The 16,567-nt window shown below is 39.0% G+C and overlaps 2 protein-coding genes across 3 annotated transcripts; one reads left to right on the top strand and one right to left on the bottom strand.

Annotated features, from left to right (window-relative positions):
• Positions 1 to 590: 590 nt before the first annotated feature.
• Positions 591 to 5,268, bottom strand: psmd5 (proteasome 26S subunit, non-ATPase 5). 2 transcript variants are annotated; one of them, XM_046067540.1, is made up of 10 exons: positions 5,047 to 5,268; positions 4,184 to 4,328; positions 3,993 to 4,106; positions 3,788 to 3,916; positions 3,355 to 3,464; positions 3,122 to 3,264; positions 2,666 to 2,857; positions 2,451 to 2,560; positions 2,193 to 2,333; positions 591 to 2,004 (listed from the first exon to the last, which is right to left on the bottom strand). In XM_046067540.1, exons 1-10 carry the CDS (start codon positions 5,217 to 5,219, stop codon positions 1,747 to 1,749), a joined length of 1,515 nt encoding a protein of 504 aa, XP_045923496.1. In that variant the 5' UTR covers positions 5,220 to 5,268; the 3' UTR covers positions 591 to 1,746. The 2 variants fall into 2 exon arrangements, with proteins under 2 accessions (XP_045923496.1, XP_045923497.1); XM_046067541.1 differs by having other exon boundaries at positions 5,100 to 5,233.
• Positions 5,269 to 6,626: 1,358 nt separating this feature from the next.
• LOC123982197 (beta-1,3-galactosyltransferase 9) lies at positions 6,627 to 7,840 on the top strand. Its single transcript, XM_046067614.1, has 2 exons — positions 6,627 to 6,632; positions 6,734 to 7,840. Exons 1-2 carry the CDS (start codon positions 6,627 to 6,629, stop codon positions 7,838 to 7,840), a joined length of 1,113 nt encoding a protein of 370 aa, XP_045923570.1.
• The last annotated feature ends 8,727 nt before the right edge of the window (positions 7,841 to 16,567 follow it).

Raw genomic sequence — 16,567 nt, 5'->3', positions numbered from 1 at the left:
CATCTCACATGTTGGGTTAAATCTGAAAATGATTTTTTTTAAAGTGATGGCCAATTAGTCATATTTCTCCTTAAATGAGTTGTTAATGAAGTTTAACCAATCAAGTCAAACCCACTGGATGTGTGGGTTTAATGCTCGATGGTTGAGGAGAATCAAAATTTAAGAACAGGACATAACTAAGCTTTTCAATGTGAAGCTGCTGATCAAGCCACGTGCAGTACTGCTTCCATCCAGTTTCAGATTAATGGTTTGTCTGTTCAGAGAAACTGGAAACTCCTTGTCCCCTCTGTGAAATTAATGAAAAGCCTCACATTGATAATACCCCCTCATGTATTAACAGATCCAATGAGGTCCAATTTATTGTCACAAGACATAAAACTATCTGACATAGATGCGTGAGACTAGAGTGGAAAAATATTTCTGCCTACTCTCCTAAAACATACCATTAAACTGACTTTACTTGGTGCTACAAAAAATTTAATGGCTGTTTTAAAAAACCTTCAAGGTGTGTTTGAAATTTGAGAATCACATTTCTGGTTGTAATAATTACCCTTGTGCAAAATATGACAAGTAAACAAAAACATCAGGTGTCAGATTACATCCTCTTTAATTGCAAAAGAAAAAAATTCTATATCAATTTTATTTAGTAAACAAAATATTTGACAAAATAATGTAATCAATGTCTGAAGCATTTGAAGAGCTGGAGTTTGATCAGCAAGGTTGCATTTTTGGTCGCACCCTGTTTGATTTGAAAGATACTGTATATGATGAAGGGAATTTGTGTTTATAAGCGCCTGGATGGTAAACATTTGAGGATAAGTTCTTTAATTATTGCTTAAGTAACTGGTAAACACTCTGAGAAGACCATGCTGACATTGTCATATGATGTGGAGATATAGTGACGTGAACAGGTATCCATCATCTTACAATGGCTACGTTTGATGTGTTTGTGTGTGGATTTTCACATCCTTCATGGAAGTTCATCTTGTCACAATAAATTTAACTGTTACTGGGATACTCCAGCGATTTTGTGTTTCTATAACGCTGGGTGACTTACACGAGAAAACCAAAGCAGCGGATTCCAAGATATACCAACCTTAAATATCTAGTATGGGTCAAGCTTCAAAATCACTCACTCCTACATAATGCAACTCAATAGCGTCTTACGTTAGAACCTCCCTGTCTTCTAATTGCCCAAATCTTTCAAACTCCAAGCCCCCAGGTTGTAACGCTTTCTGTAAAAAAATGTGCAATCTCTAAGCCCAAACTGATATAACGTACATTTCAATACTTTACTTAATACTCTATTATATTTACTCCACAGGTGTGGTGACTAAATATGACAAAAACAAAGTCTAAAGTTTGAACAAAGTTTAAAGTCCTATCAGAAATGCCTGATAAATATAATGTGTTTAGATCGGCCTAAATTAACAGCAGCTGAGGTGTCAGGCAAAGCATGTAATTAAGACAAATTATTTGTTTTTAAATACTTTCAAAGTACTTAAACCTTCCTTTTCAGGCTTTATGTTGTAGGTGTATAAGCATTTTTGTCAACTCATGTTTGAAAATTAAATAAGTTTTAACATCATGTCCTGATTTGTAAGAACTATTTATGTATTTATCAGAAGAATTGTTTATGAAGGCAGTGAATAATGTGTTAACAATGAGTTTGATTACTCAGGCACTTACCCATTACTTAAGCATTAACCAGAAACCCATGAAGTGTACTGTTGTTGTTTGTTTGCATCATTCTGCTCCTTCTGTACTGACTGAGGCCACAGCTGAAACATAGTACGGTCCCTCTCTGAGATAAGTCTTCAGACGGATGTAATTCTGGCTGCCCAGAATCTCTGCTGCTGTCGATGAGCATACAATCGACCCCACCAGTTCAAACTTAGCGTCTTTGGCCTCCTTTGTCTGACCCGTTGAACGATCCAAAATGAACTCCATGAAACTGGGAGTGCTGATCATTAACTTCTGACCCCATGGCTGAGAAGCGATGGCCTGGAAAACACACACAACCAAATGTGATGATACAGATGTGACTGGAGCAATGTTGACGGCATTATGGTTTTGTGTAATGGTACAGACACCAAGACGAAATCTTCCAATAACTATAGTTCAACAGGTTTTCAAAAAAGTCAGTAACACAGGGAGGAAATAATGGTAGTTAGAAAGAGCTGAGCACTCACAGTAAATATCCGCAGAGCCCCACAATGCAGCTCTGGGAACGGCTGAGTGCTAATGTTGCAAATCATGTCCATGGGCTGCTTAGACAAAAGGTGAAACCAGGACTCTGTGAGGGCCAAGAGGTCTTCTGTCTGATGCTCTGGCTGCAATGAAGCATTTTAGAATGATGATGTGATCAACGTTTTTTCTGAAGATGTCATTTAAAAACATAAAAAAAGAAGTATGGCTATGAATATACTTTTGCATGTGCACACACATACCTGTAGAGTGAGAAGTTGTGATATGGCGTCTAAGCTGCGCACTCTGAGCTCTGTAGCGCCTGAGCTGGCAAGCTGGCTCATTCTCAACAACACAGCTTTGAACTTTTCACCTGAAGACATCAGCTAGAATTACAATAATGTAAACATTCTCCATTTCTCTTTTGGGATCTTTGGCTTTTATTAAATAAAGCCTGGGAGAAAGATAACAAGCTAACCTGTTTTCTGAAGGACCTGCTTCCCTTCCACAGTAGACCCAAGTAATCCCAAAGTGTCCAGAGCCACGCCGATCATCACAGGGTCTGGGTCCAGAGCCATCTCAAACACTTTGTTCTGGAAAACCGGGTATGCTTCACAAACCTGCTGTGGGCTGTCCATAATGGCCAGGTTTCCAAAGAACTTCACCAAACCTACGAGAGTAAAATTCAAACAGTAAAGAACTGAATAATGCAGCATTGAATTGTTGTATTAAATAAAGGAATACTCCATCTAAACATAATAATGTTCCCTTTTACATCTGAAATGATTTGCTCCCATAATAGAAGAAAATAGTCTGACACATCTGCCTATGATTTAACAGGAAAACAAACAAAAAACATAAAAAAAGGAGCCAGTAACTTAAGTAACTGCTGTATTTCTGGGTTTTAATGGAGCAGTTTTCTCAAGAGACTCACCAGGAAGGTAGAGAGAAGAGAGCGAGTCAGTCTCTGCTCCTCTGATCATGTTGGAGATCTTGTCCATTATACCCTGCTGGGCCAAATACTGTCGGCCATGCTGACTGTGGGCTAGAGAGGTCACCATCTCAATGGCTGTGGCTCTGGAGGAAAAGGCAACAAGAGGAACAAATGTAGCATTGATAGAAATGTAAAGACACTCTCCGTACCTATGATATGATAAAACTTATTACCTGATCAACACATCGTCTCCTGTCAGTTCTCCAATCAGCTGAGAAATTAAGCTGCTATTGGCACAGTATCCAAGGGAAATGGGAGATACAGAAGAGATTTCCACCACCAGCTGCAAGCAGCAAGAAAACTTTATTAGGGAAATCAATACGAGAGCTATTTTATGTGTGCTTATATGCAGTATAAACTTGAAATAAACTTTAGTTTATTAATTTAGTTGCTTCTATGTACATGGTTACAAGTTCATCTGTAACGAATTGAAGCTTTAATATAACTGAATCTAAGTGCCCACACATTCTGGCAGAACTTACTGTTATGATTAGTCATCTTTTCCTCTGATTCCATCCAAATAAAAACTCGTATATCACAAAAAAATTTGCTACTTCTGCATCATCAGCCACAAAATAACCCAAAGTGACACACAGTTGAGCTTACCTCATATATCCTGTATCTGACAATGTCACTTGTGTTCATCACATCCTTCATAACTTTCAGCAGGTCGCTCTGGAACAATGTGTCTAACCCGGGCTTGGAGTGACTCAGTTTCGACAAGGACTGGATGGCCTAAGAAACACAACAATTATTGAACCCACTCTATATTAATTAAATACGCAGGATATTTGCGTGCTTAGGTCTTCACCTGCTTTGCCACAGCAATTTTCTCTTCTCCGATGCAGTTGATCACCGCTCGAAGAATGTCATGGTTGTTGAAGATTTCAGTTGCAGCGTCAGGGTGCTCCACTATTCTTCCAATCTGAAAAACATAAAAACTTGACAAGGTCAGTGGTTTAAAGTCTGTGTATGTGCGTGTACTGTGTGCGAGCAGCCTACCTGTGTCAAGGCCAGTATTTTAACAGTTTCATTAGGATGGGTCAGACCCCCCTGTATCTCCACTCTGTAGTTCTGGGCCAGGGACACAGGGCTGAGGGCCATTAAGATGCATTTCAGGATGTCCACACACAGCTCAACTTGCTCCCTGTGAACACAGCTCACATTAGTAAATATAAATGTGCAGTACAAGTGCAGTCAAGTTGGCATATTGAAATTGCTGTTTTGTCTGACACTTAAGCTCAGATATTCTCTCTACTGCCAAGGAAGAGGAAGAACAGTCAGAGATATAACAATTAATCAATTAGCAAAAAAGTAAGTCTGTGTGAGTGTTTGGACAGTGACATGTTTACATTGGTAGCCTCTATAATCCAGCACGCAAAACTTGAAATTAAGCAATGACTATGCAGTTAAACGGCTAATTTCACGGTGTTCACATCCATATTGAATAACGTAACATAGGATGTGTAACGTTAGCAAAAATAATTTCTGCTGCTGTACCGTACAAAACGAATTAATTTATTGGACTGTGTGTAAAAAGGGCAACGCTTTGAGCTCTGTTGCCCTCAATATGAAAGTCAGCCATGTTATTTTCATTTTCAATCCAATAATAGAGGGCTATACGACGGAAACGTGTCCCTGCCCACACCTGCGTTGCACTGTTTAGTAGTAGTGTAGCCAGTTAGCTTGCTTACTAGAACGGGTAAACACAGCCTATTTAGCTAGTTAACCTTCCGGTATGTTTACCTACTGTTTGAGTAACTGTTTATGATACTAAAATCAAATACTGACAGCTGAATGACTCAGCAGTTCACACACCGCAGTTTGCTGAACAGTGTGAACGAGATGCATTGTGCCAAACCAACCTCTGATTTGAGTTTAACAGAGTGAATATCACATTAAAACGCTGTCCGCTCACAGAGTCTCTCAACGCGCTGAGAGGTATCGATAGTAGAGCTGTTTTTAAACTCTTTAGCTCTTCAATTGGATCTTCGACACCGGAGATTTCCTCCAGTAAACTCTCAATGGAAGCAGCCATGACTGTCAATGTTTGGGGAAACCAAACTACCGACTAACGACTCCGACAACTTCTTCTTCTCCGTCATAATTAACGCGGTTGACATTCAACGTTATGGCGCTTTACTGCCACCTGCTGGGCGGAGTGGGAGCTTCCACTTGATTTATTTTTCTTTCAGCCTGTCCACTTCGGTCTAAAACACATTATAGTAAAACATAATTTACAATTCTTTACATCCACCACTCCCTATTTGTGTTAAAAATTACTTTCTTTTGTAAATATATAGTGGTCAAGTGGCGTTTTATACTTCGAGTAATGTTATTTTATATACCAAATAACATTACCCGAAGCTCATAAATCTAATGTTCGTCATGGAGGGAAAACAAGTGCAAAATCAGCTCCCCATAACTATATGGTGGAACACCTATAATCTCAGAACATGCAATTTGGGCTCTGCAGTGCTTCCAGATATTGTTCTGTTCATTAATGGGAACATGCATGCACTGGCCGGTGGCCAGTCATGGCAGCAATTTTACTGGCATTCCATTGATGCACCTGGATCGCTCCTCACAATCAATATCATCAATAATTGAACATCAACAATTGAACAATTTGAAAAGGACATCTTTTTTTGACAATTTAAATATAAACCTCTTCTCTCACAGTCTTTCAGGTGCAGAGCCAGTGAATGTCTGTCATTTAAATCTTTAATTTAAAAGATAACTTTATCTTATAGTCTGAATATTATAGTGGATGTTTGACCTTCACTGTGCAAAATGATGTATGAGTTTGACACTAGAAGTTTTCACATTTATCTGCTGTAGGGGGAATGTTTCACTGTTACCTTAAATATGAGCTTGACATTTACAATGGTGATTTTGCACTGCAAAGCCAATCATAGTCCACTTTGCAACTAAGACAACTGTGATCTGGAAAGTCGAAGCCAACAGTGCACATACACTGAAAAGAGACTTCTCAGGGAAGTAGGAGACATCATGTGTCTAGTATTTAAACTTTTGAAATTAAAAATATTTGCATTTTGATAGATTCTGGATTTTTCATTGCGAGAGAAGGAGTAGATGTAATTTTAAGAATTTCTATCAAGGTATTAGACATAAATCATTATTCAAAGTAGGGTATTTTTATATGCCATAAAACACATCTGGAGTGGCCCCTTAATGTCATTGTGGTATGGTTAAACTATTCCTTCTTGGTATCATTAATGTTGTATACATGATACAGGATACTCTCCTCTTGATGAAGCATGTGACTTGGGGTTGGGGTGCAGGGTTACATGCTGCTAGAGTTTCATGAAAGTGGAAACCCAGTCTGTCAGCAAGTAGTGTTGTATAACTGACAACAGCGGGAGGTCCTCTGGTCACATACAGCTAATACAGCTACTAAACACAGATAAACAACAAGGCTGTCATGCAGGTACAGTGTTACTTCTTTGCAGCTTATATGAAATTTTAATTTAAGTGTGATTCGCTACCTTTATGATAATTCATACTCTGTTTTTTGATCTCATGCTCCAGTGCTCTCCCTGCAAACTGCGTACCCACCAGTGGTGTTTCCTCCTCTTCAATGTGCTACTCTTCCATGCCCTGTTGTTTGGGGCGGACTTTGTCGAGGAGTACCTCCTGCAGCCCACACCTGGGGTCTACACTGATGGCACGGTTGCTGATGTAAGAGAGAAAGCAAGGAAACTTGACCTGAGCAACGCCAGGGAGAACGTGTCCCATGCCTACCCCATTGCTAACCCTGATGCCTGCAGAAACTCGGACCTCTTCCTCCTCACTCTAGTCTTCAGCTCCACAGCTAATATCACCCAAAGAGATGCAGTCAGGAGGACATGGGCCAACCAAACATTCGTCCAAGGCTTCCCAGTGCGGATACTGTTCTTCTTAGGATCAACTCAGACTTCCGATGCACAAAAGGCCCTCATGATAGAGTCTGACCGATATGGGGACATGGTCCAGGGTCATGCTGTGACTGACTCATCCCTCCGTGGGCCAACAGAAAAGACAGTGCTGGCACTTCGCTGGGTGATCACCTTCTGTCCCGTGGCACGCTTTGTTCTGCTGACCAAGGACTCTGTGTTTGTCAACCTCCCTGCCATCGGAGGCTACCTACTCGGGCTGCACAGGCACCCAGAGGATCTTTATCTAGGTAGGGTGATCCAGAGGGACTCCCCTGACAGGGACCCCAACAGTCCAGGCTACCTGCTCCCGGCTCTCTACCCTGACAAGTACCTGCCTGAATACTGTGATGGGACGAGTTATGTTCTGTCCCAGGATGTGGTCCGAAAAGTGTATGTAGTGTCTGCAGCAGTCCGGGCACCTTTGCCAGCTGATGTTTTTGTGGGCATTTGTGCTCAGAAGGCTGGTGTGGCACCTACCCACAGTGCCAGGTTCTCAGGGGAGAAACATATCCGCTACAACGCCTGCTGTTACCGCTATCTGTTTAGCTCAGCAGGAATGAGAAGCCATGAACTAGATATAGTGTGGGCAGACCTGGGACAGAGAGGTGGAAGATGCTCACTGTTAAAGACGTACTACGGCCTGGTGACCTGCAAGGCCCTCACATACCTGGATAAACTGTCCTTCTTCAACTCCCAGGGTCAAGCTGAATCACATGATTAATTGACAGAGTTTGTGATTAGTTCATGTGTGTGTGCTTGTGAGTGAAAGAGAAAAAGAGACTGACGGAAAGTGGGGTTTGAAGTATGCACCAGTGTTCACATTTCCCTGTCAATATGGTTGAAAGAAATCTGTGTTAATTTCTTCATACGACAGCTAAGATCACTATCATGACTAATGGAAACATAAAACTTGGAACACTGTAATGTATATACACATTAACAGATTTTGAAAATAAAAGTACTGTGCAAATTTAACTTCTAATAGGACAGGAGCTCCAATAGATGACACATTTATTTTTACACCTAGAGTGAATATTAAATCAGATTGTCAAAGTATATAAAATCAGTTGTTACATTTATTTCCAACAACATTGTCATTATCTAAATCGATGGCTTCAAATTGGGGTGCACAGAGCCAATGCAGAGGGGATCGACATGGCCAGAGAGATACAAATGTGAAGTTAAACTAAAGCTGCATATACCATTTTTCACAGGTACACACTGAATGGAACAGAGCCCTTCTTAATGTTTTTAATTACACCTTTACTTGTCCTATCTGCTGTGAAAAGAGCCTTATGTCTTGCCCTCGATACACATGCAATATAACAAGCAGGTGAGTCAGAGAGATGACAATGACGCACAGTCTGCACATGCCCACACAGTCCTGAGGGGAGGTCTAATCAGGCAAAATAACTGAGAACAACGGTGTGGGTGGACGATTGGTGTCGAGACCCTTTAAAACACGGACAAAAAACATTTGGTACAATATGATTTCTGACATTTTAGTGCTTATTAAAAGCCACTTTTAGTTTAAACTGTCCCTGACAAATAAATTAAAATTGAACAAAAGTTGTCTATTATAAAGGTATTTATCATAAGAATCTGACCTGAGTCTGATACATTTGTGAATAAAATATTACAGAATCAATTTAGACTGGCGACCTGTCCAGGGTGTACCCCGCCTTTCGCCCGATGTCAGCTGGGATTGGCTCCAGCCACCCGCGACCCTGTACGAAGGATAAGCGGTTGACGATGAATGGATGGATGGATGGATGGAGAATCAATTTATCTAAAGATATGGTCCCATTTATTTCATCTGATAGGTATGCGGTATTTCCTGTTTTCAGAGAAATTCTAATTTATTGTGGTAGTATTAGAAATAATAGATGATGACCAAAAAGGCAGTTTTGCACCAACCAACCTGATAGACTTTTAAGAAATGCTATTATTTGATGCAACAATGTCAATACCAGGAAGAGATCCAATTCGCAAAATACACCATACAAAGGGGGACATCTAGTGCTCAACATGAGGAAAAGCAATAAACTGCCTCTGCAACCAAGTGACATACTCAGTGTAGTTTTTCTTCAGCCTGTGAAAACTCACAGAAATGCTTTGCACTTCCAATGAACATTGTGTCTTCATCTGAAATCTTTTATTTCAAACCTAGGTATTTCTCATTTGGAAATGGGATCCACATATCCCCCTATAGAGTACTTCTGTCAATAATAAATAAACAGGGAAGAGTTACCGGAATCATCATGAATGATTTCAGCAATTTAAGTATTATATAAATGTGTTCCACCCTTATTTTAGAGGAGAAAGATTTGCATGAAAAGTGTGAGCACTGGTACTGCAGGAAATGAGTCTGTCTCACTTCCATGTTTGATTTCCAGCAATTTTGTGTCCTTTAAATGCTGTCAAAACTACTGCTTCTTTTGCAAAATTCCACAAAAGGAAGGTTTGGCCTCTATCCCAGCAGCTGACCAAACAAAATGTTTGGGTGTTCTACAAACCTTTTCTCTTTTGTTTGACTGCCAAGGGTTCACACTGCAACTCTCTACTCCACCTTGGCCAGGTTCCATTGTGCCTGCAAAGCTTTCCCTGGCTGCCTGTCTCACCACATCAGGCCAAGGTATTCAAAGGATAACATCCCAGCATGTCTATAATCATTCTGGCTAGTGACCAGTCATAGCAAAATTTGACTGGCATACCATCAGTGTGAACACAGATCGCTCTCCAGGATTAATCTGGATTAATTAACGTCAACACCTTCCATCCATGGCCTCAGCACCACGTGATCTCTGCCCTCTCACCTCTCTACCTGGTCTCTCTGTCTGTCTATTCCAAACAACTGGCCCCATGATGCTTTAGTTTTAGACGGCCGTCATTTTATGGTTGTTGTTACTATCCCACATGTGGCATTTCCTGTGAAGCACCTGGATAGCAACAGGTTTTAACTGGGTACTCTATTGAGCAGAAAGAAACTTATTTTTATATTTTTCAGGCTTTTATTAGACTGCTAATAGTTAGTAGAAACCATTAAGAAACACAGGGAAATCGTTAATACCCTTGTTTGCTTTCTTGCCAAGAGTTAAGATAGTTTTTATTTTTTATGCCTTTATGCACAATGCAGTGCAACACTTTCAATAAGCAGCTATGCATCCTACAAACAGCTGAGTTTAAAAACAAAAATAGTATTAAAAATAAAGTGCACCTCTCTTTCACTGAATGAACTTTCCAAATCAAATGCAAGTGCTGGCCAGATGAGACAAAACCCCGTTTTGTCCGTAGGGGCCAAAAGTTCCTTGTAGTTGCATAAAACAAACGAGATATAACATATTAATTAGTGAGCTTTAGCTTTAGCTTTTTTAACCTAATAATAGAGTCAGCCCAGCTGTTTCCCACAGTTTTTGTGCTATGTTAAGCTAACCATAAGCTTTATATTTAATGGTAAGATTTGAAAGTGGTATCTTCTTGTCAAATTCATGGCAAGAAAGTGGATAAGCATATTTTCCAAAAACTAGTGAACTCAAACTATTCCTTTAAGGTAAAGTCCATTACAGGGTTTAACTTGTGGCCTTATGTCCACACTTAAAAAAAACATACTTTACTCAGGACCAAAACCTAAAATATGTTTGTGTTCTTGCTACTGTGGAACTGAAAAAGTTGCCAAAAGCATTTGTAGAGTGCAGTTCTTCTTTATTCAAAGTTATCAAAAACTCTGTCAAGGTCTGGAAGGTTTTTCAACAGAAAGTGGAAACAGGGTCCGCAGAGCGGTAAAGCCATCAGACCCACCAAACCACATGTACACTTCAATACATGCACGCACACAAATATGTACACACACACCCATAACACAGCCTGCAGAGATTGTTAATGTGAGGTTGAGGGGTCGGTAAACTGCATGTGGGTGGCGCTCTAATGAATGCCTCCCCTCAGAGGGACGCATCTCTCTGCATCAAACCAGAGAAACACTGTTTTATTTGGGCTGTTTACACTGACAAAACAAGTCTGGGGCTCGATAGCCACTGATTTGAGGGGAGGGTCAGTGGGAGGTAATAGCTCATCTGATGAAAGAAGTAATTGTCTGTCACTTTAATTTTGTATGTTTTTGCACATATGTCATTTGTGAGAAAATACTGTGTTTTTTTACATGTGAGCGTTCAATCCTAATAGATTCTGGTGAGTTTTCTGTTCAGATCAGAAGCTCAGTGTTCATGTGGCCCTACAGCCCACATTTACGTAGAAGCAGTAACCTCAAGGATAAACCCTCTTTTTTGATGACATCTGTGGTTTCTTCTCCTTTCCCTTTTTGTAAACTCCATAATCTTTCCTTTGAGGTTTTGGTAACTTTGCCAAGCCAGTACGGTTTTTGCTTCTCGTACAGTTGCTTTTGAGTTCTTGTGTTTTAATTATACATTCTATAGCTTTTGGCTGTTCTTACAGAAAGATTTTTTTTTTTCGTCATCTGGATGAAATTAAGTGCATTAAATATAAATTTTTTCAGCACAGTTCTCCATGCAACAGGTCTGGGGATAAACAGCTCAAGGCTTCTCAAAGAACTAACCATGTCTATTAACAATTACGAAAGTTCCTATTTTGGATGACAGAAACATTATTGCGCTAAACCTGCCATCTTGCTGAAAGATTATTCAGAATATCTGACTGTACAGGAAACAAAAAAAAAAAGTATTCCCATTTTATTTATGCATTTAACATTGTGTGTTGTATCTTCTGTATTTATTTCTGGTGTAGAATACAAAATTAATTTCATTAATATTTTAATGCATTCTGTTTTTTGCTTAAGACACAATCAAGTTTAGTCTAAACATGACTAAACTGGGAGGCTAAATGCTAGTATTAGCAAGCCAACAAGCTTACAACGACAACGCTAACATGACGATGCTAAAATGTTGACCTGATGATGTCGCTAAACGAAAGGTGAAGGCATCACCAAAATCACAAGGATTCATGTCTGTACAAAATGTTCAGTAGTTGGTGAGATATAAATTATGGTTCAACTGACAGACAGCCTCTGCCATCCCCTGAGCCACAATGATAGCATGGCAGAATCAGACTTAAAAAACTAAAAGCAAAACAAACAACAACAAAAACATGTCAGATGTCGTATGTGCAACTGCAGAATCAAATCTGCTCTTCAAGTCGTTACACTTTCCTAGATTTCCAGAAATATTACCAAGGACATGACCTCTGTGTCCTCAATGTCCTTTCGTTTTTCTTACACTTTTGGCAGTTTCGCATGTGGTTGGCTTCTGCCAAGGTTTGGACATTTGTGGGCACTGGGCAGTACTAAATCCTCTGGTTATTGCTTCTGTTACTACTACAACCGTGGTTGTACTCCAGTGGGCTGGGCCTGTCAGTATACTGAGGCACTGACTGATTTATCATAGGGATCCTCAGTCACTGCTGTCAAGATCAGTGCTAGGTGGAGACTCACTCTGTAACAGAGTGTATCAGATCACATGTTATTAGAGGCCTCTACTGTATATGTTAATGCGCTCTGGTGCGGTATCTTCCCCTCTACTTTGTCTTGTATGCTCACTGCCAAATGATCAAGATATCTGCTAACACTCTAATGCTCCACTGTTTTCTTTCAGCCATTAACCCCTTTCCAGAAATGTTTGTGTTGTGCATTTCTTTCATAACCATTGATGTCTTTGCGGAGTTATTGGTCAGAGAGAGTAAGATACAAGGTAGATTTATACATTATTTTAGGGAAGAAGCTGCTCTGAAGTATAAAAATATACAGTGTATTTACAACAGCACATTTTTACACTAACACTATGCACAGTAAATATATAATATTCCTATATATTATTACAACCAACCCAATGAAATGAATTACATCAAACCCAAACATATGAAACAGCCATTAAAAAAACAAATAATAACAAATCTTAATTAATTTGCACATCTATTTTTCAGATTACGCTAAATAATACTTATTCAGGTTATATAATTTGTAAGGTTGTCTTATAAATTATTTCTTTAGTTGTTTCTTAAAACCTCTTTTTTAGAGATTGTTTTGTTAATACTTAAATCTAAACCCCTGTATTTAGCATTTAGTAATACTAGTATATACAGTATATTCTTATATAAATGGTTTAAAATACACCATAATGTAATTGAATACAGATATAACTGTTCCATAACTGGTCTACAAACAATATAAACAGTTAATGAATGATTAATGAAACTGTATGACATGGTTGTCATATTTAATGACATAGGCTAGTGTATGACTCCAAGAAATTAACAGGCAGGTTTAAAACTGTTTATAAATGTAGTTAAATCTCATACGAACATATCCAAAGTCTACTTACTAGATTTCTTCCCGGGCTTTCACAAACATCACATGGCCTTCATCAGTTACAGATTGCTCCGTTGAGTGAAGAACTAAATAAATAAGTACCTCATAAATAAATATAATGATTAATAACTATAATAAATACATACATTTGATTCACATTTACATCCATGTATAGATATGTGTAAAATGATTCACAGTCACAGGGGTGCTATGCTGTAACCACCATAGTCAAGCTGGATAGGAAAGAGTTTAAAGATCAAGAGACAACATATGTGTGTAAGTGTTTTACAGGGAGGCTTGACTTATAATAATAGTAATTATAAAGATGGGTTTCCCAATAAAGCCACCTCATCATACAACACATCTCATTACAGCTTCCTCCTCAGCGGCTCCAAAGGAACTGATGGGTTATCAGTGTCCAAAGTCCATGACAGTGCCAAGAATAGCTGTCCTTAAGCACATTTGTAGGATCTGTGTATCAAACTTAACCTAACTTTTGTGGTTTGTGGTTGAGGTTTAGCAATTCAATACACTGACCACAGATTTATGCTATTTTTGTGTGACTATATGAGCTAAATGCATCCTACAACTATATCCTTCTATAATGTTGTTTTGTAATTCTTAGCAATTTGTGTGAATGCTGCTGCCTCATCAAGTTATATCACGATAAGTCAGTGTGGCCAAAACCTCACATAAAAGATGCCTCAAGTGAAACGATACCATTTCACCTCACTCTTATATTGCTTGCCAGCCAGCGCCATGTTGTTTCCTGCTGCATGGCATCAAATTTACCCTTTCTTTATTTTTCTTTATGGTGTAACCTTCCTAAGTCTGTATTTGTGTCAGTTGTCTTATTTCTATACATTTGGTTGTAGATTTTGAAAGAAAAGCAGGGTAAATGAAAAACTGAAGAAGTAAAGGCAAATGCAAATGTTTTTGTTTTCTTGTGGATAGTTAGAGAAGATTGATGATGACTGCTGATTGCTGATTTTGTAACCTTTGGACAGAGCCAGGCTGGCTGTTTCCCCCTGTCACCAGTCTTTGTGCTAAGCTAAGCTAACCAGCTTGAGGGTGGTATCAATCTTCTCATCAAACTCTAAGCCTGACCTAAGATCTGACCTCGCGGGGACATCGGGTGGACCACATGTTTCTGCTGGGTTGGCTGGACCCCGGAGTTCTGAGACAATTTCAAGAACGTGCGCTTCACATGTCCCCATAGTAATGCAGAATGTAAACAGAAAACGGATAAATCCAGGGATTGCAAAGAACAGGAAGTGGGAGGTGTTTCAGACTGTCAATCATTCGCGAACAGTATGGGACCCTAGGGCTAAACCAAAGGGACTTTTAGGTGGTCATTTAAATATTAGAAGTTTACTGTCTAAAAGTGAGCAAATACAGCATCTTTTACTGGGTTCAAACCTGGACTTTTTATGCTTATCTGAAACCTGGCTTAATCAAAATGCCCCATTAGCAGCTCTGAATATTCCTGGTTATAATATATACAGGACAGACAGACAGGAATCAAAAAAGGGGGGAGGAGTGATGGTTTATATAAGAAGCACATTACAGTGTCACAAAATCCAGTGGTCAAATTGTAATCTAGAATGTTTAGGGCTCAATGTCAGGCTTTCCCCACAAATGTCCTTTGTCCTTGTTGTAATGTACAGGCCTCCCTCTGCAGATAACAGCTTTTATGAAAACTTTGAGCAGCTGCTAAAAGAAAACAATCTTGATAAAGAAATTATTATAATGGGGGATTTTAACATTAACTGGCAGGACAAACCCTCTAGAAAAAAGCTTAAACAAATCACAGACAGGTTTGATTTAACACAAGTTGTCCGTGGGCCAACGAGAATAACTAACTCTACTAAGACTCAAATCGATCTCATATTTACCAATAGACCAGAAAGAATTGTAAAATCGTTCAATATGTTGACAGGTTTATCGGATCATAATTTAACTCTTGTCACCAGGAAACTTACTAAAAAACGTTTTCATTCTTGTACTAGTAATAAAAAAGGCACCACTACAATTCTTAAAAGTAAATATCAAAACTTTTTAGACGCAGCTAACCAAATTCAATGGCATGACATTTTACCCTTAGTTGACTCTGACAAAGATAGCCAAACATTTTTAATTACACTATTAAAGAATTCACTCAAAAAATCAAGTACAAACATAACAAAAACACTGTACCTTGGATAAATCCAGACATTATAAAAATCATGAAAGAGCGAGACTTAGCCCTAAAATTAGCAAATAAAACTAAATCAACGCATGACAGAGGACGTTTCACCATGTTGAGAAATAAAGTTGTAAGGTCATTAAGAAAAGCAAAGGCTGATTTCTTTATTACTATAATTGAGAAATCTAATGGAAATCCTAAAGTAATATGGAGCCAGCTAAGAAAAATGACAGGTGATCAACCCAATGAACAAAAAACTGTAGAAATTAAAGTAAATGACCGGCTGACAAACAATACTCTAGAGGTAGCAGAGGCTTTTAATCATCATTTTATTGATTCTGTGGCTAACATAGCAAGCTGTTTTACACCTGAGAACGTATTTACTTCGCCAATAGACACAAGTCAATTAGTTTTCAACGTATTTAATATCACAGAACTAGAAGTATCACAGACCATTAAATCACTCAGACCATCGAGATGCAAAGATATTTTTGATATAGATACGGTGATGCTCAAGGCTTTAAGTACATCAGTTACACCCCCCATCACCAAAATTATTAATCTGTCCATTTCTCAAAATTTGTTCCCAAGCATGTGGAAACCAGCTGTTGTTGTTCCAGTTTTTAAAAGTGGAGATCCTCATTCCATGTCAAACTACAGGCCCATAAGTATATTGCCCACAGTGTCTAAGATTGCCGAGAAACTGATTGCAAAGCAAATTATTAACCATCCAAACACCACTCCCTATGCTCTCCACCCTATGCAGTTTGGCTTTAGAGCAAAATACTCCACCGAGACTGCGACTTGTTTCCTTACTGAAAATATAAGAGTTCTGTTAGATCAAGGTGGGGTTGTTGGAGCGGTATTTCTGGATCTCAGGAAGGCTTTTGACACCGTTAATTATAAAATTTTACTGACAAAATTATGTA

Source organism: Micropterus dolomieu, linkage group LG13 (assembly GCF_021292245.1).
Source record: "Micropterus dolomieu isolate WLL.071019.BEF.003 ecotype Adirondacks linkage group LG13, ASM2129224v1, whole genome shotgun sequence".
In the NCBI taxonomy this organism is placed as follows: Eukaryota; Metazoa; Chordata; class Actinopteri; order Centrarchiformes; family Centrarchidae; genus Micropterus; species Micropterus dolomieu.
The sequence above is the reverse complement of the archived record's forward strand: the minus strand, read 5'-3'. Positions and strand labels throughout refer to the sequence as shown.